General features: G+C 39.0%; 2 protein-coding genes across 2 annotated transcripts in view; one reads left to right on the plus strand and one right to left on the minus strand.

The window, feature by feature from the left end:
- The window catches only part of btc (betacellulin), a 58200-nt gene extending 48029 nt beyond the window's left edge, over positions 1-10171 (minus strand). Inside the window, exon 1 of the mRNA XM_008113082.3 lies at positions 10110-10171. Coding sequence (XP_008111289.2) covers positions 10110-10116 — 7 coding nt within the window. The 5' untranslated portion in view covers positions 10117-10171. The remainder of the gene's footprint in view (positions 1-10109) is intronic.
- Positions 9996-23483, plus strand: part of parm1 (prostate androgen-regulated mucin-like protein 1) — a 41953-nt gene continuing 28465 nt past the window's right edge. The window contains exon 1 of the mRNA XM_003222366.4: positions 9996-10676. Within this exon, the coding sequence (XP_003222414.2) occupies positions 10625-10676 (52 nt within the window). The 5' untranslated portion in view covers positions 9996-10624. The remainder of the gene's footprint in view (positions 10677-23483) is intronic.

Here is a 23483-nt window from a genome sequence, read left to right on the forward strand (position 1 = left end):
ATTTGCAATTTAGGGAGGATTTAAACTTCTTAGTAAGAGAACTCAAGTACTTCATAGTGCAATAATTGTATAGTGTGGTTTAGTTTACCCCCCCCCCCCCCCAACCAGTTATGTTTCTCTCCAATGTGTCTTTCTCTCCTTTGCACTCTTTCTTGATAATCATTGGCTGGATCTAGATTGCCAAATAATGCAGTTTGTCAGCGTAGTTCCAGCCTTTATCTTCCTCTAACTTGGTGCTTATTCAGCCTTTCATTCGACATACTATCTTCTCTCTCTCTGAACTGTTTAAATTCCACCAATGGGGATTGTGACCCTGTTTCCTTAGTCATGGTCCAATTATCAGACCACTAGAACAGGGGTCTCCAAACTAAGTTCCCTCCAAGGTCATTTACCCGCCCCCCACCCTAAACTTTAGACTTAGGGTCACCCTAAGTTTTAAATGACTTGAAGGCACACAACAACACTAATTAGCTTGACTATCTCATCAGCCAAAAGCAAGTCCACATTTCCCATTGAAATACTGGTAAGTTTATGTTGGTTAAAATTGTTTTTCATTTTTAATATTGTATGGTTCGTTCATTTTTTTTTTGCACTACAAATAAGATATGTGCAGTATGCATAGGAATTCATTCATTATTATTTTTTTTCAAATTATGATCCGGCCCTGCATCAGTTTGGAGGACCATGAAGTGGCCCTCTGTTTAAAAGTTTGAGGACCCCTGACTTAGGGCCCTTTCACACAGCCATATAACCTAGAATATCAAGGCAAAAATTCTGAAAATATTTGCTTTGAAATGGGTTATCTGAGTCCACACTGCCATATATTCCAGTTCAAAGCAGATACTGTTGGGATTTTATTCAGCTGTGTAAGAAGGGGCCTTAGAGCCTTGGAAAAAATTACATAATCTCTTGAGCCAATCTCTTCTCAGGGAAGGTCTGGCACCTACTGACTCAAGATTGTACTACAGGCTGCAGACCAACTTTAATCCAATGGGCTTCCTATTGTATGTGCCAAGTTGCAGCTCTTCAGGTAAAATACAATATTTTAAACTTACACTAAATTAGAGTCTCAATTGTATTTTAATATATGTATTTGTATTGCATTTTATTCCTTACATTATGTATTTTAATATGTGTATTTTGTGATGGTGTGTTTTAATGTATATATTCTATGATTATGTGTTAGGAGAGGTGGATGACAAATAAATTATTATTATTATTATTACTATTATTATCATCATCATCATCATCATCATCATCATCTAATCAGAGAATAATCTCAATTGCATGACAAGTTGTTATGGGAGAAGGACAGTCATTACAAACGGTATTCCCACACTGTTCAGAACTTCAATGGACAAACTCTGTACATTCAATTCTGTCTGGAAGAAAATTGAAAACTGTTTGTCTTAATACCCTTTTAACATTAGAGTAAAATGTCATTAGAGTTGGCCCTCCACATTTGCAAGTTCAACTTCTGCAGATTTGATTATTCAGATTTGAATAAAACATTCTCTCTTGTAATCTCTAGATTTTTTTCCCCTGTTTATTTACTGTCCTGGTTTTAGAGATTATATTGTTCTGCATTATTCTATCCCAGTAATTATTTCATATTAAAGAAGAATCTCACTTATCCAACATTCGCTTATACAATGTTCTGGATTATCCAACGCAGTCTGCCTTTTCACAATCAATGTTTTTGTAGTCAGTGTTTTAAATTCATTGTGATATTTTAGTGGTAAATTTGTAAATACAGTACAGTAGAGTCTCATTTATCCAACATAAACGGGCCGGCAGAACGTTGGATAAGCGAATATGTTGGATAATGAGGAATTAAGGATAACCCTATTAAACATCAAATTAAGTTATGATTTTACAAATTAAGCACCAAAACATCATGTTAGACAACAAATTTGTCAGAAAAAGTAGTTCAGTACACAGTAATGCTATGTAGTAATTACTGTATTTATGAATTTAGCACCAAAATATCACGATATATTGAAAGCATTGACTACAAAAATGCGTTGGATAATCCAGAACGTTGGATAAGCGAGTGTTGGATAAGTGAGGCTCTACTGTAAATACTACATAGCATTACTGCGCATGGAACTACTTTTTCTGTCAAATTTGTTGTATAATATGATGTTTTGGTGCTTAATTTGTATAACGATTACCTAATTTGATGTTTAATTGGCTTTTCCTTAATCCCTTCTTATTATCCAACATATTCACTTATCCTGCCAGCCTGTTTACGTTGGATAAGTGAGACTCTACTGTATATTGATAATCTTATATTATCTGCTCAGAACTGGATTATCTGAGGCCCCTTCTTCACAGCTGTATAAAATGCACACTGAAGTGGATTATATGGCAGTGTGGAGTCAAGATAATCCAGTGCAAAGCAGATAATATAAGATTATAAATGGGTTATATAGCTGTGTGGAAGGGCCTTGAGTCTACACTGCCATATAATCCAGTGCAAATTAGATAATCTGTGGAAGAAGTCTAAGTGAGGCCTAAATCTGCCTGTCCCCTAACTGAAACCTGGCTGTCCCTTGGTTGCTAGGCAACCAAGTGGGCAGAGATTAGCCCTCTAAACTGGCAGCAATTGGATAAAAAAAATTATTGCTCTCCCTCTAATTAGGACTTTATTTTTCTTTTCTTTTTGTTGTATCAACCTTGAGGCGTGGATGATGGGTTGTGTTGTCAAATTTTGAGGTTGGGGGGCCTGTACTTTTGTTGTTTTGTGAATTGCCGTGATGCCATCACTCTTTTATATATATAGATTTATAATGTTTCTTTGTATGTGTATAAGGATATGCAAGTGCTGGATTCAGTGTCACCATTTAATGCATCTAAAAATGTTATCTAAGCATATGTGTTGCACATCCTATTAATAAAGAAAAAGGGGATATGTGAACTCAAAAGAAACATTAGCTAAACATATGTGTTGCACATCCTATTAATAAAGAAAAAGGGGATATGTGAACTCAAAAGACTTTTCTGGATAACAACACCCATCACTCCCAAACAGTACGGCCAATGGTGAGAAATAATGAGATTTGAAGTTCAGTTCTACCTTAGATGCTAGCTTTCTTTTCTAATGGACCAAAAAGCCAGCTAAGATTTTTGCAACCAGTAGATGGCAGACATAGTTCGTCAGATGCCCATAGAAGCAAAGTATTTGAATTGCATATGCTACACTTGAGGAAAATACCTGGTGCATGATTATTTTAATAACTGAAAACATACTGATGCTAATTGCAAGTGTTTGAAATTGATTTCTAAAGAGCAAATGGCAAATGGCATTTAAATGAATCCAAGGTACTTGTATGTGGATTATTTTATGTGGTCCATATAATAGTCCTGTAATGTAAGTCAACATTAACCCCATAGTGATCAAGAACTAAGGGCTCTTCCACACAGCCCACAAATATCAAGGCAGATAATCCACAATATCTGCTTTGAAATGGGTTAACTGAGTCTACACTGCCATATAATCCAGTTCAATGTGGATTTTATACAGCTTTATGGAAGGGGCCTTAGGCGTATCCTGATTTGATCGGGACAGTCCCAATTAATTTTGTTCCTTCTCACTTTTCAAGATGCTTTTAAAATTTCCAGATTTTCTCTATGTCATCCTCAGACTTTCTCCCTTTCTCAGCAGCTTTTTCAGTTGCTGCAAATGGAATTTAAAATGCGAAGTTTTTCCCTCAACTCAGCAGTAGAGAGAAGGGAAGAGCGGGCACAAATTTGTCCTTCTTAGTAGGTCTAAGGGAAAGCAAATAGCTATCATATGTTCTGCCTCATAAATAAATTTTGCAATTTTGACTGTACTTCCATGTTGCATGGCCACATGTGTCCATCTATAAAATGCTAGACATTATGTAATCTATTCAATTGTAGCTGTAACCAATATGGAGTTCCTCACTCGAGTAGCAGTCACCTTTACTTGGGTGAAAGTTGACTATATGAAATCTGTGAATAATCAAATCCATGCAAATAAATATGGTGGGCCAATTGTAACTTCAAGAAAATACAATGTGTTTTACTTTAGATCTCGACTCAGATATAAAAGGGAGCAATCATCACCATCATCATATCTCTCTACTTTTTCATATTTTCAATGTACTTATATTAAGGACAACGGGAAGAGCAAAAAGGGGAGAATTCATGTCTACGAGCCATTTCTTAAAATTTGGCTTGCATTGTGCTCAAAGTATATTCTTATTTATTTATTTATTTATTTGCGGTATTTATATACCGCCCTTCTCAACACCGAAAGGGACTCAGGATGGTTCACAGTGTTGGCAACAATTCAATGGTCTCAATAAAAAACAGTATAAAACATCAAAGTTGACCCTCCCCTAATAAAATATTAAACGTTATTAAACACATCACATAAAATAACATTGTCCACAAACAGTCCTGGGTCATTGCACTTTCAACTGCTATTCTGGACCAATATTTAAAATATTTAAGGTTTAATATTTATTGTAATTATGTTTAAATTATGTTTACATTTTAATGATTTTATAATTTTTTAATTTTCATTATTTTGATTTTCACTCAAACATTTGGCAAGCCACTCTGAGTCCCCTTTGAGGTTGAGATAGAGCAGGGTAAAAATACAGTAAATAGTTAACAGTATCACTAAAACAAATTAAACAATAAAAATTTAAACCACTAAAAAGCAATGATACAATAAAACTATTAAATCAATACTCAGTAAACAGCACTGCCATTTCAAAAACTAGTTGGACAAGTTCTAATGTGGCAGAATGCTGTCCAGCTGATGCACATGACATGCAGGTGCTACTGAGGTTCTATAAATAGATTCACTGCTTTCAACAGATAAAAATGCCTATGTGATGTATCGTGATTCAAATCAGGAAAGAGCTACAAAATTCAGTTTCACTATGGCATGTGCTGATATAATTGGTGAATTGAGGGTGGAGGGAGCAGGAAGGTTCTGCTGACAAATATGACAAGTTTACAAATTAACTTAAATTTCAAATCTTTCTTAACTCAATTTCCCCAACGACTCCTCTTTTCAGCCTTGTAACTGTATGCTTTAATATTCAATATTTGCTTTTTCACTAATAAGTACTAACTCTACAGTTTCTTTTCCCTCATTTTATTTTCTTGCACTTCATCTAACACTTCGCCACAAAGAAAGGACTCTTGGAACGCAAACAGAGGCTCAGCTTCCGATAATGGACATGCACACGGTCAGCAATTCTTGTCCCCAACTACCTCCTGTAAATTCATCACAATATTCTGCTTCTATCACATTGCGAACATTAAAAACAATAAGATTTCTCTTGCAAATGCAGATATGTTACAAGTTGTAATTTTTCTCCTTCACTGAGTTAGTGGGAAATTTGAAAGTTGAGGTGGATGATCAGAAAAATAATGTGTTAAATTCTGGTCTGTGTATAGATTAGCATGGAGCTACCATGCTAGTAAAGCCACCAGATAACTGCCCAGCATGCCCATGCATTAAGACAGTCTGACCCCACTGGTGAACTGTTGAAGGATCTTATCAGGCAGTAAAATACTCCATCTCTAATGCCCTTTGCATGCTGGTTCCTACAGGTCCCATAACATGACACCTGGTCCATTTCATCAGTAACCCATAGCATCTGCACATAGCTCCTTTTGTAAGATCATAGAATCATAGAGTTGGAAGAGACCACATGGGCCATCCAGTCCAAACCCATCAAGAAGCCAGAAAATTGCATCCGAAGTACCCCTGACAGATGGCCATACAGCCTCTGCTTAAAAGCCTCCAAAGAAGAAGCCTCGACCACACTCCGAGGCAAGATGGGGCTCCAATCCTCTTAACTAGTCCTTTATTACTCCACGTGCATCAGATGTGCGGTATTTGATGTGTGTTGATACACCTGTCTGCAGATTGTTAATAGCTCACCGTCTATTAACAGATCTCAGATTTCCCATTGAAAAAAAGTGGATGGGCAGATGGGGGTGTTTGCCTGGAAAGGAAAGGTTTAGAATATTATGAATATTTGGCTAAAACAAATGAATTAACAGATTGTAGGTGTTCCCTTGAAAGAAGTGGTTTGTTCCATTTTTCTACATTTACATTTACTATTTCCCTTTTGTTGTCGTTTTTTAAAACAGGACTGCACTCCTCCGAAGGACCAAAAAGATGTTTCTACGTTTCTTCCTTTAGACGAAGGCTTGGACATTGTGTGGTTGCAAACGTTTTTTACAGGGGGGAGGGGAGGAGGAGACAGTGACATGGGGAAATAGCCAATGGATTAGAAGGAGTCATCCCTCTGCCTTGTGGTAAGTCTATGAACCATCTTGGAGATTAAGATCATCTGGGGAGGCCCTGCGCTCGGTCCCACCTCCTTTGCAGGTGCAGTTGGTGGGGACGAGAGACAGGGCCTTCTCAGTGGTGGCCTCTCGGTTGCGGAACTCCCTCCCCAGTGACATTAGATCAGCCCCTCCTTCCTGACCTTTAGGAAAAATCTGAAGACATGGATGTGGGACCAAGCCTTTGGTTAATTCATCAGTGCAATATGTGAATGTGGAATGCTGCAATGATAACTGGAATTGCCTGGACTATGATACTGGATTATGTGGTTTTAATAATTTTAATGTTAGACTGTTTTTAGCGGTTGTTTTAATGTATATGTTTATTTGCCGGATATGTGTTGTATGGCAATTGTGCCTTATGTGCGCCACTCTAAATCCTCTTTGGGGTGAGAAGGGCAGGATATAAATATGGCAAATAAATAAGTCAAAGGCACATTATTTTATTAGATACAGGAAAGAGAGATCCTGCATTGGGGTGGGCACGTATCCAGCATGTATCAAGTCCTCATCCAGTCTTCTTCAAACATGGGTTACCTACTTCAAAAGTATTTCCTGTGTGTGATAAGGCCCTAAGACTCAATTCTCCATCGCATCTTCGCACTAGCTTCATAATCTTTTCCACTGATCTCCTCCCTCTCCTTACCCAGAGAAAAGCCTCTCCCTCTCCGCCTGCCCCTTCCCACATTGGCACTGCCTTCAGCCAACTTCACTTGCCTTGGCGTTTGAGAAAAGAGCTGTGTGAATTCTTAAGTAGCCCTTGCACAACCTCATTACACCCGCACCACGAATCGCAAGGAATGTGCCACTCTTTTGCTCTGTCTTCCTTGCCCTAACAGAGCCCTCTCAGACGAAACTCCCCTCCACTTTTTTCCTCCTTCAGTGTGGAGAGACATTCTGCTGGTTTTCTACCTATACTTTCAATCAAAGGTTGTTACAAACAGAGGGATGGTTTCTGTGGGGTTACCTTCCTCAAACGTCACAGCAAACCATCCCTCTGTTTGCAACAGCATGGGATACAGGTACAACAGAACTCCTACCAAAAAGATTATATACATACACACATATTTTTGGCACAAGTTTATATTGAGACAGAATAGGATATAAAAGATTTTCTTATATATATGAACCTTTTATACCCTATTCTCTGTCTACATAAAATGAGAGCGAGAATAGGGCATTAAAAACTTCTCTTTTTAAATTAAAAAATTGGGAGAGGGGCTGAGAGGTTGAAGATCCCTCACCCCCCAGTTCCTAATCTTTTCACCATTAAGGGTGATGACAGAAAAATGCAGCCAGCGGAGTAGAATAAGGCCCAACTGTAGTTTAAGTGGTTCAGTTCACCATGGAGGTGGGATTTGCAGATACTGTTTGTCAAGGCTTGAATTGTGCTTTTTTTTTACCTGAGTGATGGTTGGAGTTTTTATGTAGGTATCTCAGGCTCCTTCCACACAGCTGAATAAAATCCCACATTTTCTGCTTTGAACTGGAATATATAGCAGAGTGGAGTCAAATAACCCAGTTCAAAGCATATATTGTGGGATTTTCTGCCTTGATATTCTGGGTTATATGGCTGTGTGGAAAGGCCCTTTGTGTGCCCCCAGGCAACTGCCAGGCTTCGCAGCTGCAAGGCTATTCAACACCAGTCAGGGACCCTTCCACACGACTGTATAATGTGAGATTTTATACAGCTGTGTGGAAGAGGCCCAAGCTGGCTAATTGCAACATTCATACTTGCCTTAAATAGATGAGTTCTTTCTCTCACCCTGGACACTCCACAGATATATATACAGTAGAGTCTCACTTATCCAAGCTAAACGGGCCGGCAGAACCTTGGATAAGCGAATATCTTGGATAATAAGGAGGGATTAAGGAAAAGCCTATTAAGCATCAAATTAGTTTATGATTTTACAAATTAAGAACCAAAACATCATGTTATACAACAAATTCGACAGAAAAAGTAGTTCAATACGCAGTAATGTTATGTTGTAATTACTGTATTTACAAATTTAGCATCAAAATATCACGATAGATTGAAAACATTGACTACAAAAATGCATTGGATAATCCAGAAGCTTGGATAAGTGAGTCTTGGATAAGTGAGACTCAACTGTAAAAGTTATCTTTAACGCCAGCCGTGGATTCATCAAGCCCCCCATGTCGCATGATGTGTTCTGCATACAACTTGATTTTTTATTTTTATTTTTTGTGTCAGGAGCAACTGGAGTTGCTTCTGGAGTGAGAGAATTGGCCGTCTGCAAGGACGTTGCCCAGGGGACACCCGGATGTTTTTGATGTTTTTACCATCCTTGTGGGAAGCTTCTCTCATGTCCCTGCATGGAGCTGGAGCTGATAGAGGGAGCTCATCCCCGGGTGGGATTCGAACCTGGCAGCCTTCAGGTCAGCAACCCAACCTTCAAGTCACGAGGCTTTTATCCCCTTGGCCACCGGAGGCCATGGTTTTTCAAATGTACATTTGAACAATCAATGACATGTTAGACCCCTCTCATTGACATACTGCTTCCTGATACTTTATTTTCCTTCCTATCTATCCTAACCCAAATTATCTCAGGCAACGCTTTGACACTTGTCCAAGCACTTTATTAACGGTCTTGAAATTATGCACTTTCGGCCTTGATCGCCCCCATTTTATCCATTGATGGTGATGTTCACTTTTATTACCTTCCCTATCTGGGCACTATGGTGTTTTTGTATTTTGTGTTTTTATAATTTGTTTATTATATCTGAATGTTATGAGGATATTGTTTTTAGTCATGTATATTGATTTTAATTTGCCATATTTTGTTTCTGCTTTGGGCTTGGCCCCATGTTAGCCGCCCTGAGTCCCTTCGGGGAGATGGTGGCGGGATAGAAAAATAAAGTACAGTAGAGTCTCGCTTATCCAACATTCTGGATTATCCAACACATTTTTGTAGTCAATGTTTTCAATACATCGTGATATTTTGGTGCTAAATTAGTAAATACAGTAATTACCGCGTTTCCCCGAAAATAAGACAGTGTCTTATATTAATTTTTGCTCCCAAAGATGGGCTAGGTCTTATTTTCAGGGGGTGTCTTATTTTTCCATGAAGAAGAATTCACATTTACTGTTGAACAAAAAAAAATGAACATTTATTATATACTGTAGAGTAGTTGTCATCACAAACCAGCATAACCAGACAAACTGTGAATCCTATCAAGAATTTCTTGTTACTACCATTATTTCCATGTACAACTAGTATATACATTTACCAATCCTGAATGCTCTGGTATTCTGTTTGGCAGGCACTGGGCATGCTTCCAAACAAAAACTCTGCTAGGTCTTACTTTCGGGGGAGGCCTTATATTTAGCAATTCATCAAAACTTCTACTAGGTCTTATTTTTCGGGGATGTCTTATTTTCGGGGAAACAGGGTATTACATAGCATTACTGCATATTGAACTACTTTTTCTGTCAAATTTGTTGTCTAACATGATGTTTTGGTGCTTCATTTGTAAAATCATAACCTAATTTGATGTTTAATAGGCTTTTCCTTAATGCCTCCTTATTATTCAACATAATCGCTTATCTAACATTTTGCCGGCCCGTTTATGTTGGATAAGTGAGACTTTACTGTATTATTATTATTATTTATTCATGGAGCAATAGAGCTATAGAATCAAATATTCTGAGAGTTGGAAGAGAGCCCTAAAGAATGTCCAGTCCAGGGCAAAGCCTCGACTATATACACCCCACTTGCCTCATTCCCACAAATCTCTGAGGGTACCTGCCATAGATTCAGTCTGCAGACACCTAGACGATGAGAAGAAGCACCTGCGCGCATGCGCACTTGAGGCCGGAAGGCGGGGCAGAAGGGCGGGAAAGAGAGAAGGGGGGAGGACGTCAGGAGTGACGGGGAGGGGGCAATATGGTGTTTTCTGTGGTGCGGAAAGTGCTTGGTTTTCAACCAAGGGGCGCCCCCCAACGGGGAAGGAGGGTTTTTGTCCGGAGGACTCCTCAGTGGTTCGTGAGAGAGGCTGCCTGAGGCTGAGGGGGGCTTCTTTCCCTCCCCTCAGGCCTCCTTCCCGTCGAGGAAAAGTTGAGAAGAGAAGAGCGCGCGCGCTTGACGCCCAGCAGGGGGCGCCCTCGAGCAGCGCCGAGGAGGAGGAGGAGGAGGAAGCTTGTGAGAGCCGGGCGGCGCGAGCGAAGGAGGGAAAAGGCACCGGGCGGCGCATTCGGAAGCCCAAAGAGCGGCGCTTTCCTTCTCCGCCTGCTGCTGCTGCTTCGCCCACCTCGATTGCAATGGCTCGGGACGGTAGCCCGGCTCTCATCGCTCTCGTCGCCATCACAGCAGGTAAGGAAGAAGCGGGAAGCCACTCAATATGCCAAGGAATATGATCCAGGACCAGGCATGGGCAAACTTCGGCCCTCCAGGTGTTTTGGACTTCAACTCCCACAATTCCTAACAGCCGGTAGGCTGTTAGGAATTGTGGGAGTTGAAGTCCAAAACACCTGGAGGGCCGAAGTTTGCCCATGCCTGCTTTAGGACCATATACTGCTGCTGAACCGCTCTCACAGTCAGGAAGTTCTTCCTATGTATACATCTCAACCTGAACATTAAGCACTTCCTGGCTGTGAGAGCCGCTCATAATTTTTTTTTCGTGTCGTTGCTTCTGGAGTGAGAGAATTGGCCGTCTACAAGGATGTTGCCCAGGGGACGCCTGAATGTTTTGATGTTTTTACCATCTTTGTGGAAGGCTTCTCTCATGTCCCCACATGGAGCTGGAGCTGATAGAGGGAGCTCATCCACGCTCTCCCCGAGTGGAATTCGAACCTGCCAACCTTCAGGTCAGCAACCCAACCTTCAAGTCACAAGGCTTTTATCCCCTAGGCCATCGGAGGCTCCACATCATAAAATCATAGAGTATTATAGGGTTGCCGTAAGTCAGAAGGCACACAACAACCAATATCTTCTTGGCTAGTGTTCAAAAATAATCCTGTCTTGCACAGTCATCACATATAAAGGTTCTTATTCTCAGTCAAACACTGTGACAAGAATATAATAAATTACCTCAGAAGAGTCTGGACATTTAAATTAGCTTTGCCACTCACACTGATTTAAAGCACCCGTTCCCCTAAAACTCAGGAATATGTCCCGTTTCAGTACTCGGATCAGTAATGTACAAATTGAGAGCCGTATCATTCATCCATCTCACAGTAATATGAACAAATCTCTCTTCAAGTTCAACAACTGACTGGTTACAGATAGAGCATCTCTCCACAAACATTACATTAATTGGATTGGTCAGATGCCTCCTTACAAAGCTCACTCTTTTAAGAAGTGGTGCTGTACATCTAATTTGAACTCAGGGTACACTGTGGAATTAATGCGGTTTGAGTTCACTTTAACTTTTGTGGCTCAGTGTTATGGGATTATAGGAGTTTTATAAGGCCTTTTCAAGTTCAAGTTCACTTTATTACGGTCAATGACTAGCTCATAAGAAGAGGGACACAGTCCTGCACAAACACATCAGGTCTAAGGCCTTTCGTCTTCTCTCCCAAGTAGCAAAAGTTGGCTTTCAGAGAATAGCTAAGTGCAATAATGGATTCTGCACATGTGCAATGCCTATGAAACGGCCTCAGAGTACGATTTTTGGATGATGTGATTTTAGTATTGAATGTAATGATTTTAAATGTTAATATGTATTAATTTTAATTCAATCTATTTTAAGTTTAATTTTATATGTATTAAGGTATTGAATGTCGGTCTCATGCTCATGTGAGCTGCCCCAAGTCTCTTCAGGGAGATAAAGGCAGGATACAAAAATAAAGTTATTATTATTATTATTATTATTATTATTATTATTATTGCCACATGTAAGCCGCCTTGAGTCCCCTTCAGGGTGGAGGAAGACAGGGTATAAATAGGGTAAATAAAATAAATAAAATAATAATAGTGCAGGTGCCTTGATAAATTACAGCTACCATGATTCCATAGCATTGAGCCATAGCATTTAAAGTGGTCTCAAACTGCATCAATTCTACAGTGTAAATGCACCTCAGTGAGATTTAATTGCAAGTGGACTTATATAGATTGCACTCTAAATAGCAGTAAACATACCCACAAGACAACTCATATCCAATTATTAATCAGTTGCATGATTTCTTCAGCACCACTCTTGAAGTTTAAAAATAGAGTGGGAAGCTGATTTAGGAGTAGAAGAGTTAGCAGAAGTAGCGTATGGGAGAAGTAGCATTTCATAGAATCATAGAATAATAGAGTTGGAAGAGACCACAAGGGCCATCTAGTCCAACCCCCTGCCACGCAGAAAAAGGACAATCAGAGTACCCCCAACGGATGGCCGTTCAGCCTCTGTTTAAAGTTTTCCAAGGAAGAACCCTCAACCACACTCCGAGGCAGAGAGTTCCACTGTTGAACAGCTCTTAGGGTCAGGAAGTTTTTTCAAATGGTGGAATCATTTCCTTTCTTGGTGGAATCTCCTTTCTTGTAATTTGAATCCTCTGAGGCAAAAGCAAACCTATTCTGAAGAAATCTTGCCAGGACAACCCCATGATAGCTTTGCCTTGAGGTTGTTATAAGAGGGATAGGACTTGCAAGCACATAAATCATACATCACATAAGTTGATAAAAATCTTTTAAGCAGCTTACAATAAAAATTTCAGCATTAACTTCATATCTATCTTGGTACTAAGGAAGAAAACAATGAAATTCTAGGATCTGATGGAAGAGTTCCTTGCTTTTCCATGCATGCCTGCTTTAGAGGTTTTTATCTTGTCGGGACTGCCCTGTGCCCTCAACGTTAACACAGCTGTCATTTATAATCACCCGAACATTTGGAAGAACTTCCTGATCCTAAGAGCGTATCTCCTTGGAAGCCTCCACTGGAATTTAGGGAATGAAGTACGATAAGTAGTACCTCATTTGGAAACTACTTTCTTCTTTAAGGAAAAAAAACTTAAGGAGACAAAAGACACCCCCCCCCCCCAATATTTAAAGTGTAATTTGCCATATACAGGTAGTCCCCAAGTTCCAAACATCCAACTTACATACAACTCGCAGTTAAGACTTACAAGCCACCCACAGTTAAGAACGGGAGTAAGACAACAGGAAGTGAGAGAAATTTACCCCTTGGAAACGAAAGTAACCCCTGAAAGAGTTATCATGGGGAAAAGGTATCTCCACTGAAGTTTTATCACCAATCCTTGTTTCTACAACAAGTATTTTTCAAAATCCAATAATCACAGGGACAGAAAGAAAGGTGAAATCTTCTGAACAGGGGCACAGACATTAAAATAAACGTCACAGGAATGTTAACCCTCCCTATGCTATCCAAAATGCTCTCTCTCTCTCTCTCATAGATAGATAGATAGATAGATAGATATGTAATCACATTACAGCAACAAATCGCAATCTCAATTTTTGCCTTAGTCCATTCACCTTCCCCAAATAGTTTACAAACCACTTCTTTCCCCATTTCCATCCCTCACATTTTCACCCAGAACTCGAGGTGACTGAAGGCATTAAGATAGGTACAGATTCAAAGCAAATATAGGGGAAAACATACCCCCCAAAAGGTGTGCTCATAGAATTAAATACAATTCAAAATGTTTATGTTAAAAAGGAAAGAAACAGAGACACTGTGGGCCCTCTTGGGTTTGTCTCCAGGACACCCGAATCCCTGGATATTTAAATCCCATTATATTCAGTGGTGGTGTAGAGTGTAATGTTCTCCCTTATATTAAATGGCAAGATCTAGGTTTGTTTTTTGCGGGAAGGGATATTTTCAATCCATGGGTAGTTGAACCTGTAGGCACACAATCCATGAATATAGAAGGCTATTAAGAGTTCTTTCCTTATGATAGGTAAATTCATCACAAGCTGAACATGAGCCAGCAATGTGATGGAGCTGTAAATAAGGGCTAATGCAATGGCCAGACTATATTAGTGAGTGTCCAACGTCTACATCCCAATTAGTTGCTCTATTCTGGGCCACTCAGACCTCATTGGGAATATTACTGTCAGCCCTCTTCATTCACTGTAGTTAGGGGCACAGGCATGTTGCAAGTCGTTGCAAGTCATTATGAAGTGGAGTCCACGACATGCAAGTGTGAAGAGGAGCAAACCACAGACCACCTACAATGCAGTCTGAGCCCTGCCACATGCACAATGGAGGACCTTCTAATAGCAATACCAGAGGCACTCCAAGTGGCCAGCTTCTGGTCAAAGGACATTTAGTATACAGTAATGCCAAGTTTTTTTAACTTTGTGTTTTCAAATACATTACAACTTATACCCTCGGTTCACTTCTGACATGATAAATAAATAAGGGGCACATGACCCCCATGAAAGCAAAACAACAGGAATAAAGAAAATGTTGGGTCTTTTACCTGAGAAATCACTGCTCTAGGAATTTCTAGATCATCTAGCACAACTCTGTGGTCAACTTCTACTGGAAGGTGAACACAGAATCGCCCTGGAAGAACTAGACCCTTTCCACACTGCCTCTATATCCCAGGATCTGCCAGTCTAAAGCAGATAATCTAGGATCAGATCCTGGGATATAGTGCAGTGTAGAAAGGGCCCTAGAAAATCCTAGAGAGATACTACCTCTAGAAATATATGACTTGAGGTAGTCATTCTGGAGGACCTAGAGATTCCTAGAGAGAATGTTTTAAATCAAAGCTGTGAATAGTCAAATATGCAAAAGTCAAAACTGGAAATGTGGACGGGCAACTATGTACTGGGTGCCATATTTGGCAAAGCATATAGGGCAGTGCTTCCTAAACTGTGGGCCCCAACCCCAAATGGGTTCCTCTTACCTCAATGTTGGGGTCTTGAAAAATTTTATGAACCTCACCTAGTGGCTGTTTTAGACATTTACATGACTCTTGTGCAGTGTTTACTGTAGTCTCTACAGATGCTTTAGATTTTCCATTAAAAAGAAAATCAACCTGTTTTTGCAAGCCTTGCAAATGCTGATTTATTGTCAGTAAATGTTTGGTCTTTATACTTATTTTATATACCTGTATATCTGGGGTCACAAATAGTTTTCCCAGGCCAAAAGGGATCCTGTATGGAAAAGTTTAAGAAGCTCTGGTACAGACAACTTGCCATGAGTTCAGAGAAGGGCAAGAAAGGTAAGTAGAGTATGGAAAACAAGTCCTGCCAGGAAAACGTGAAAGGCTTGGATATATATTTAGCCTGAAGAAGAGAGTGTAGAGGAGGAGAACCACAGTACTCATATCTGAAAGACTGTCATTACAACATAAGAAGGCCATATTAGGTCAGGATTATCTACCACAATGTTCTGGTCACACTGTGGTCAATCAGGTGCCTAAAGGGCATCCCACAATCAGTGCATGAGTCCAGAACATCCTCCTCTCACTTAATGTTCCCAATACATAGTCTATGTAGGCATGGACTCTAGGGCTGAAGTCCAGACCACTACTTCTTTAACTGTGGGTCCCACCCCCAAATGGGGTCCCCTTGGCTCAGTGTTCAGATCAGAAAAAAATGACAACAGTAAAAGGTTTCTGAATGTTACCCATTTTACACAAACCCACTAGCAACAACATGCATTGTTTCAGCAGACTGCAGAAAATGCTTCAGCTGTACTCCATAAAAAGGAAAACCAGCCTGTTTAGAAAGGCTTGCAAATGCTATTTTTAAAAAATCAGGAAACATTTGATATTTATGCCTGTTTTATATACCTTACCTATATACTTGGGGTCACATTAAACTTTCTTGGGCAGAAAGGAATCCCGAGTTGAAAAGGTTTAAGAAACCCTGCTCTGGTTTATGGAAGAAGGTAAAAGTCAGATCTTATGTCATCCAAAATTGATCCTTTTTACTAGAATCTAACATTATTCTCAGGGACTTGTTCTCTGCCGCTTCAAAGAACAGAAATTGCTATAGTGGATTTATATTACATGAAGATAGTTTTTTTTGTTCCACATTAGAAGCAATGTCTTTTTGATAAGCAATTTGAAAATAGAATCAATTCCCCAGAAAGATTGCTGGACTGCTCATTGTTGGGCAGAGGCAGAACACGCATCTTCCAGCTCTTCATCTGTTGAAGGATGTTTTGGTTCTAAATTCCTTGCATTTACTAGGATTTTTCAAAATGTGCCAATTATTCGAATCTGTGTGATAAATTACATGTTTCTGTAATACTGGTGAACATGAATTTTTTGAAGTTATCCTCCAAATTGTTTCTTTCTTAAAGGAACCCGTACTCTCTCCAAAGAGCATTTTCAAATAGAGTTTTCCTGAGCTTCAATCCCAGCAGTGTTGCTGGATACTGGTATAGCAATAAAGGGGCATAAAGGTTTGACATCTAGAAAGTAGCAGTTAACAAGTTTGGATTCTACCTAAATATTAAATGAAAACATTGATTTCAGTCAAGTCAGTCATGTCTTTTTCTGAAAAATCAACATATTTTCCACATTCATAAATTTACATGCAACACACATTTGAATCTTTGTGAAGGACCCATAACCCAGAATATAGTAATTGTTTTGGCTTCTTGTTTAGGTTAAAAAAAGGAAATGCTTTCCAGACCCCAAACAGGGAATATCCCTTTAATAAGGGAAATTGCCACATCGGGTTTTTTTTTTGTATCAGGAGCGACTTGAGAAACTGCAAATCACCTCTGGTGTGAGAGAATTAACCATCTGCAAGGGCATTGCTCAGGGGACGCCCAAACCTTTTTGATGTTTCACCATCCTTGTGGGAGGCTTCTCTCATTTCCCTGCATGGGGAGCTGGAGCTGACAGAGGGAGCTCATCCGTGCTTTCCCCAGATTCGATCCGGCAACCTCCAGATCAGCAACCCACCCTTCAGGACAGCAATGGGTTTAACCCATTGTGCCACTGGGGGCTCCTACCACACCAATAAGAAATACTTTTCTGGTCCTCAAATAAGTGATATCCCTTTTAATAAAATATGCCTGGTAATCCAAGCACATGTACAAGGAAGTAAGATCAGTAGCTCTTTCTTGCAGATAAAGATATGTTTTATTACATATTATATTATGTATAGAACTTGCAGGAAGGAAGAGGAGAAAGTTGGGGAAAGTGAAACTTAGGTAAAAAGGTTAAAGGTAAAGGTTTTCCCCGATGCCACTGTAAATAGATATGAAAAAACTGAATTCTGTACAGTGTGCAGGTCCCCTTGTTTTTTTCTTTATCCTCTTGTTATGTGAAGACCATCTAAAGACACTCAAAAAACCATGTTGATGTTTTTCCATTTTACAATTTAACAAAAACAGTTGATAACTATAAAAAACTTACTTCAAAGATAGTCACTCGTCATAGAAAGTTATCTTACATTTTTTAAATGAGTATGTTATGTTTGGAAGAACATCTGTCAGGTACATTCGTCAATGTGCCAAGATCGGCTTCCTGTTAAAAAAATTATTAAGCAGAATACAGAAAGTTCATTGCTGTGTACTGGAAGAAGCAGTCTGAATATATTCTATGTTGTTAAATATTCCTAGTTTTGGCTATAGTTGCTCCTTTCTGCCTAATGTCTTATGTGCCTCAGTGTATATACAGTCAGCTTTCTGTATCCATGGCTTGAAAATATTCATTTTTTCTTCAAAAAGCATACCTTTATTTTGCCATTAAATATATCATTTTACTATGCCATTGCATAATGGGATTTGAGCATTCACAGATTTGGTATCCATGACGAGTCCTGAAATCTAAACCTCTTGATATCAAAGTCCCACTCTATTTTGAATAAAGATAACCCATATTTCCTTGTACATCAAGGTTGCAATTGAAACTTGCATTAAAAAGCACATACATAAACCATTACAATTTGCTAAGAAGAGTTGCATATTCAAACCTTTTAATTCTAAAAATACTATCACTTCAGAGGGTGTAACAGAAACACTCAAAAAAGCATTTCCAGTGTGGTATCGCAGTTGTATTTGTTGTGGTTCCACTCATGTTCCCTATGATAAAAACATGATTTGATATACAGAAGTTAGTCTCTAAACCAGGGATGGGAATTAAGTATCTATCCAGATTTCATTGAACTGCAATTCTTTCCATTCCTCTCCATTGTGTGTACTAGTGATTGAGGGTTGCTGGGATTTGTGGTTTAACAAACTTCACATCATTCCCAGGTCCCATCTACACTACCATATAAAATCCAGATTTCAACTGGATTGTATGACAGTGTAGACTCATATAATCCAGTTCAAAGCAGATAATCTGGATAATCTGCTTTGATAATCTGGATTATGTGGCAGTGTAGATCCATCCCCATTATATCTCCACATGCTTATAATATGTCAAATTATCCTATCTACACAGTTACTGAAGTTTATGTTCCATGTGATAGTTAACAAATATAACTACCTAGTAGTTATGTGATTAGAAGTTTGTGGCATGTCTAATGACGCAAAATGTAATTTCTACTCCCATTTCCAACTCTCAAATAATGGAGATCTTGTAGAGTCATTTCTCTGTCTTCTGAAATTCAGTAGGTGTTAGGTACATGTTCAAGGACAGTTTTTTACATTAGAGTTTGAAACTTACATTTTTAAAAACTTTTTTCTACTAAATTATTTTCTAATATTTTCATAGCTGACCATTTTTGCACAACTATGATGTGAGAAAGGAAAGCTTCAGAAACAAAATGCAGCCAGCACATGATAGCTATAAAAGCTGTGCACTTATCAATATCAGCTACAGTTTTCAGAGAAACTGAAAACTATCATTCCTATCCCACACCTCCCAGCAGCACAGGAAGAAAATTGGATGTTCTTTTTCTCAACATGGGGGAAATGGCGAATTACAATCCCCAGAGGACATGTGAAGGCCTGGGGTGTGGGGGTGGGCATGGGAGATTTTCTGAATCTTTTCTGCTTGTTTTTTTCTGAGGATAATTAAATTTATTTACTTACCATATTTGTACCCTGCCCTTCTCACCCCAGAGCAGTCTCAAGACGGCTTTACAACAGGCACCAATTTGATACCATACACACATATATTAAAATGAACAGTTACTGTTAAAACCAAACAATTAAAACACGAAAGCAGTGTTTTCTTTTATGATGATGATATTTACGACAAGTATAGGACATATATATTTTTCAGAAAAATTTCTAAAAATTATGCACCATAAAGACTTTTAGGTGAGACTATTGACAATGCCATATCATTGTAATTCGTGGTCATTTTTTTCTAATGGGATTGCCTTATGTGTGCCAGACCCTTTATAGGATTAGAGATGACAAAACAGTGTCTTTCATTTACTAATGTTCATGGCTTCTTTGAGATTTTATTTTTATTTTCTTTAGAGACCACCCAAATCAAAGATGTTTGTTGTGGTTTTATTTATTTTTTGCATGTCAGAGCTTTATAGCTCCATTTGTAACACAAATTAAAATTTTATATATACACACATACATACACACACACACACACACACACACACACACACACACAGTTTGTACCAAAAGTTTGAATACAATAAATTTTTAATAAACCAGACATGCTAATCTTGTGTCAAGCTCAGCTATAGATAATACATTTTATAGCAGGGGTACTCAAACTTTTTAAGCAGAGGGCCGGTTTGTGGTCCCTCAGACTATTGGAGGTCTGAACTATAGGATCGGGGACTTCAAGAGAAGGGTCTGGGTGGCCTTCAATGGAATGCGTGGTGTCGGTCCAATTTTCATTCATGCCTCCAGCAGGCCACGCTAACCCACTTTCAGAGATCTAGAATGGTCCAGGCCAGTCTCAGTAGCTTCCTTCTAATGATCTAAAACCAATGCTAAAAGAACTATTGGCTTTTTATTTGATGTTCTATGCAGCCTATTTACCATAAAGTAGCTCCCCCAAAATAATTGCTTTCAGTGTTCCAAAATAGTAAACTTCCCTAAGGCATTCAAAATGACTGTCACATAGTGCAAAGTACGCAGCAGCATGTTCCCCCCCCCCCCCACACACACACACACTTACAGTTGATAGATTTACTGCTTTGTGTTGTGTGGTTTCCGGGCTGAGTACTGTAGAAAGAAACCAAAGGGATCCTTGTCTCCTTTGATCCATGTCATGTCCCAATGTGGTTCATATGGTGTACTGTCAGTAATTTCCCAAATTTGTATCACTTCAGTTGACTTCTGGAAGTTCAGTTTACTTTAAGAGCTGTAAGGGAGCTCTGATCTTCACAGAAGCAGTTTTTTCAATTTTTTGAAACCTACTCTATTGCTTCCCTGGGCATCATTTTATGAATTTAGATTGTGAACCTGTTCTCAGCAAACATTTACAAAACTTCACAACATGAAACCAAACTTGGTCTTGTTACATCTATTTTCCCATTGTGAGTGGTGATGGGATAAGTGTAAAAGCATTCCCCAATAAAAGCACTGACCAAGAAGGTTACATATTGTTCCCCTACCATTGCTCCTTCCATCAAAATTGAATCCCGTTATGACTGCTTTTCTCCAAAAAGATAGGAAAATCCATTCACAGAACTTATGTGTCATGCTTCCTATGCCCCAAGAGAAGGAAAAAAAATAGGCAGGATTAAAAACTTGCAGAGTAAAAAGCTTCTAATGATCAGAAGCTACAAAACTGGGAAATCCTGAAGATCCCTGTTCCGGTAAAACAAGCCAAATCTTTAACTGAAGGGTAATTCTAGTTTGGTTGCATGTTATGATGCTTTGTAAGTTTCATCTGTGTTCTGCCTTCAAGCCAGATGTATAATCTGCTTTTACGTCTCCCAGTGACTGGTTTATGGATTTTTGATACTCCTTTCAAAATAATGTCAGTCTTCCAATTACTATGATTATTGTTGCGTGGTTTGTGGTTGCCTGGGAACAGAAAGGTTTTTCTGTGTGTTGCCACAATTTGAGGTCATTTGTCTTTTCTTTTGTTGTGACAGTGTTTACTGTTTTGGTATAAAGCAACCCTAGCATACAGGATTTTCAGCAAGGCTTGAAACAAGCCTAATTCAATGAAAGGTGTCCAGCAGTTTCAGCTGTCAAAAATATTATACACTCAATTGAATTCTGTTCTTTGCTACCCTTTTACTTGTGCATGATATTAGACTAGTGTGGGCAGCATTTGTCAAATCTTTCTTTCCCTCTCGATAATCTTTTGATTTTATTCATATATTTATTTAGTAGAGTGATGCACATAATACTGTATAAACACAGAACAGTAAAACAGATATTCATGTCAAAGATATACAACTTGAGATTACATATTAGTCTGTTATCTTGCATACAGTTAGAATTTTCCCTGAAAATGTCACAGATCTGAGCCTACTCCTCACATTTCTTTGACTTCTGGCTTTCAAATTTCTATTTCTTTTTACTATGAGATGCATGTATAGGTAATGAGTTTATATAGATGATATATACTTGACACAGTGAGTTGTAGTCCACAAAAGTTTAAAGCCATGTTAAAATTGTTGATCTCTAAAGTGATATTATTCTCCAAAAGGAGAAAGGTGCATTGTAGCCAATTTCACATAAATGATTGGAAGATGAAAAAAAAAACTTTTATTCACAGAATAAAATATTCACAGAAAGGAAAGCTTAGATACTACTGTAGATCTAAATTACCTTGGCCTGATATCTAAAGTTATCAATGTAGTAAGCTGTTTTGTTTTCTAAATAACGTCATTTTGTAATGAGATATACCTTTGCAATACAGATTCTTACATTTCATATGATATTACATGAATGAATATTTTAAGAATTAAAACTATAATAGGGCATAACAGTACAACATTTCACCTCCCAGTTAAGATACTAGCTTCCATAGCAGCTAGTTAATGACCTAAAGCCTCTTTAAATAAAACATTGGTTGATATCAGAAGGAGAATAATGAAGAGACCAGATATCCTTCCTGCAAGGGAGCTTCACAGTCAGGAGCATCCACCAAGAAGACCCTCTCTCACAATCTCCCAAAAATCCCCCCCCCCCCCGGAAAAAAAATCTCAAAATTTGGGCAGACGTATTGTCGCTCAGTTATCTAGTCAAGCCATATAACATTTTATAGGCCATAATGAGCATTCTGAATTGTGATCAGAATAGACTGATACTCAGGGAAGTTGTCATCGAATGAGTTATGACAGGAGGAGAGGCAACAGGAAAAGACTAAGAGGGCTATTATTATCATTATTATTTTATTATGACACAGAAAACAAGATAGATATGCTGGATTTCGTATCACAAAATCACAAGTCGAACACTTCCCAAGTGTCTAGGACTGTGTGATGTATTTTCGGATGATGCGTGCAGATCCCAGTAGGGTGGCCTTTTGCAGTTGGCAGATCGTGATTTTGTCAATGTCTATTGTTTCCAAATGCTGGCTGAGGTCTTTTGGCACGGCACCCAATGTGCCGATCACCACCGGGACCACCTGCACTGGTTTCTGCCACAGTCTTTGAAGTTCAATCTTGAGGTCATTATAGCGGCTGAGTTTTTCCTGTTGTTTTTCGTCAATGCGACAGTCACCTGGGATGGCGACATCAATGATCCAAACCTTTTTCTTTTCCACAACTGTAATGTCTGGTGTGTTGTGTTCCAGAACTTTGTCAGTCTGGATTCGGAAGTCCCACAGTATCTTTGCGTGCTCGTTTTCCAATACTTTTACAGGTTTGTGATCCCACCAGTTCTTTACTGCTGGCAGGTGGTACTTGAGGCATAAGTTCCAATGAATCATTTGGGCCACATAGTTGTGCCTCTGTTTGTAGTCTGTCTGTGTGATTTTCTTACAGCAGCTGAAGATATGATCAATGGTTTTGTCGGTTTCCTTGCACAGTCTGCATTTTGGGTCATCAGCTGATTTTTCGATCTTGGCCTTAATTGTATTTGTTCTGATGGCTTGCTCCTGGGCTGCAAGGATCAGGCCTTCTGTCTCCTTCTTCAGTGTCCCATTTGTGAGCCAGAGCCAGGTCTTCTCCTTATCAGCTTTTCCTTCAATTTTGTCAAGGAACTTTCCATGCAAGGTTTTGTTGTGCCAGCTGTCAGCTCTAGTTTGTAGTGCGGTTTTCTTGTACTGATTTTTTGTCTGCTGTGCTTTGAGGAATTTCATTATTATTATTATTATTAGCAGCAGCAGCAGCATTAGCATTTATTTTCAGCTCTTTGGATTCAGTGTGACATACCCA

Source organism: Anolis carolinensis, chromosome 6, assembly GCF_035594765.1.
Source record: "Anolis carolinensis isolate JA03-04 chromosome 6, rAnoCar3.1.pri, whole genome shotgun sequence".
Lineage (NCBI taxonomy): Eukaryota > Metazoa > Chordata > Lepidosauria > Squamata > Dactyloidae > Anolis > Anolis carolinensis.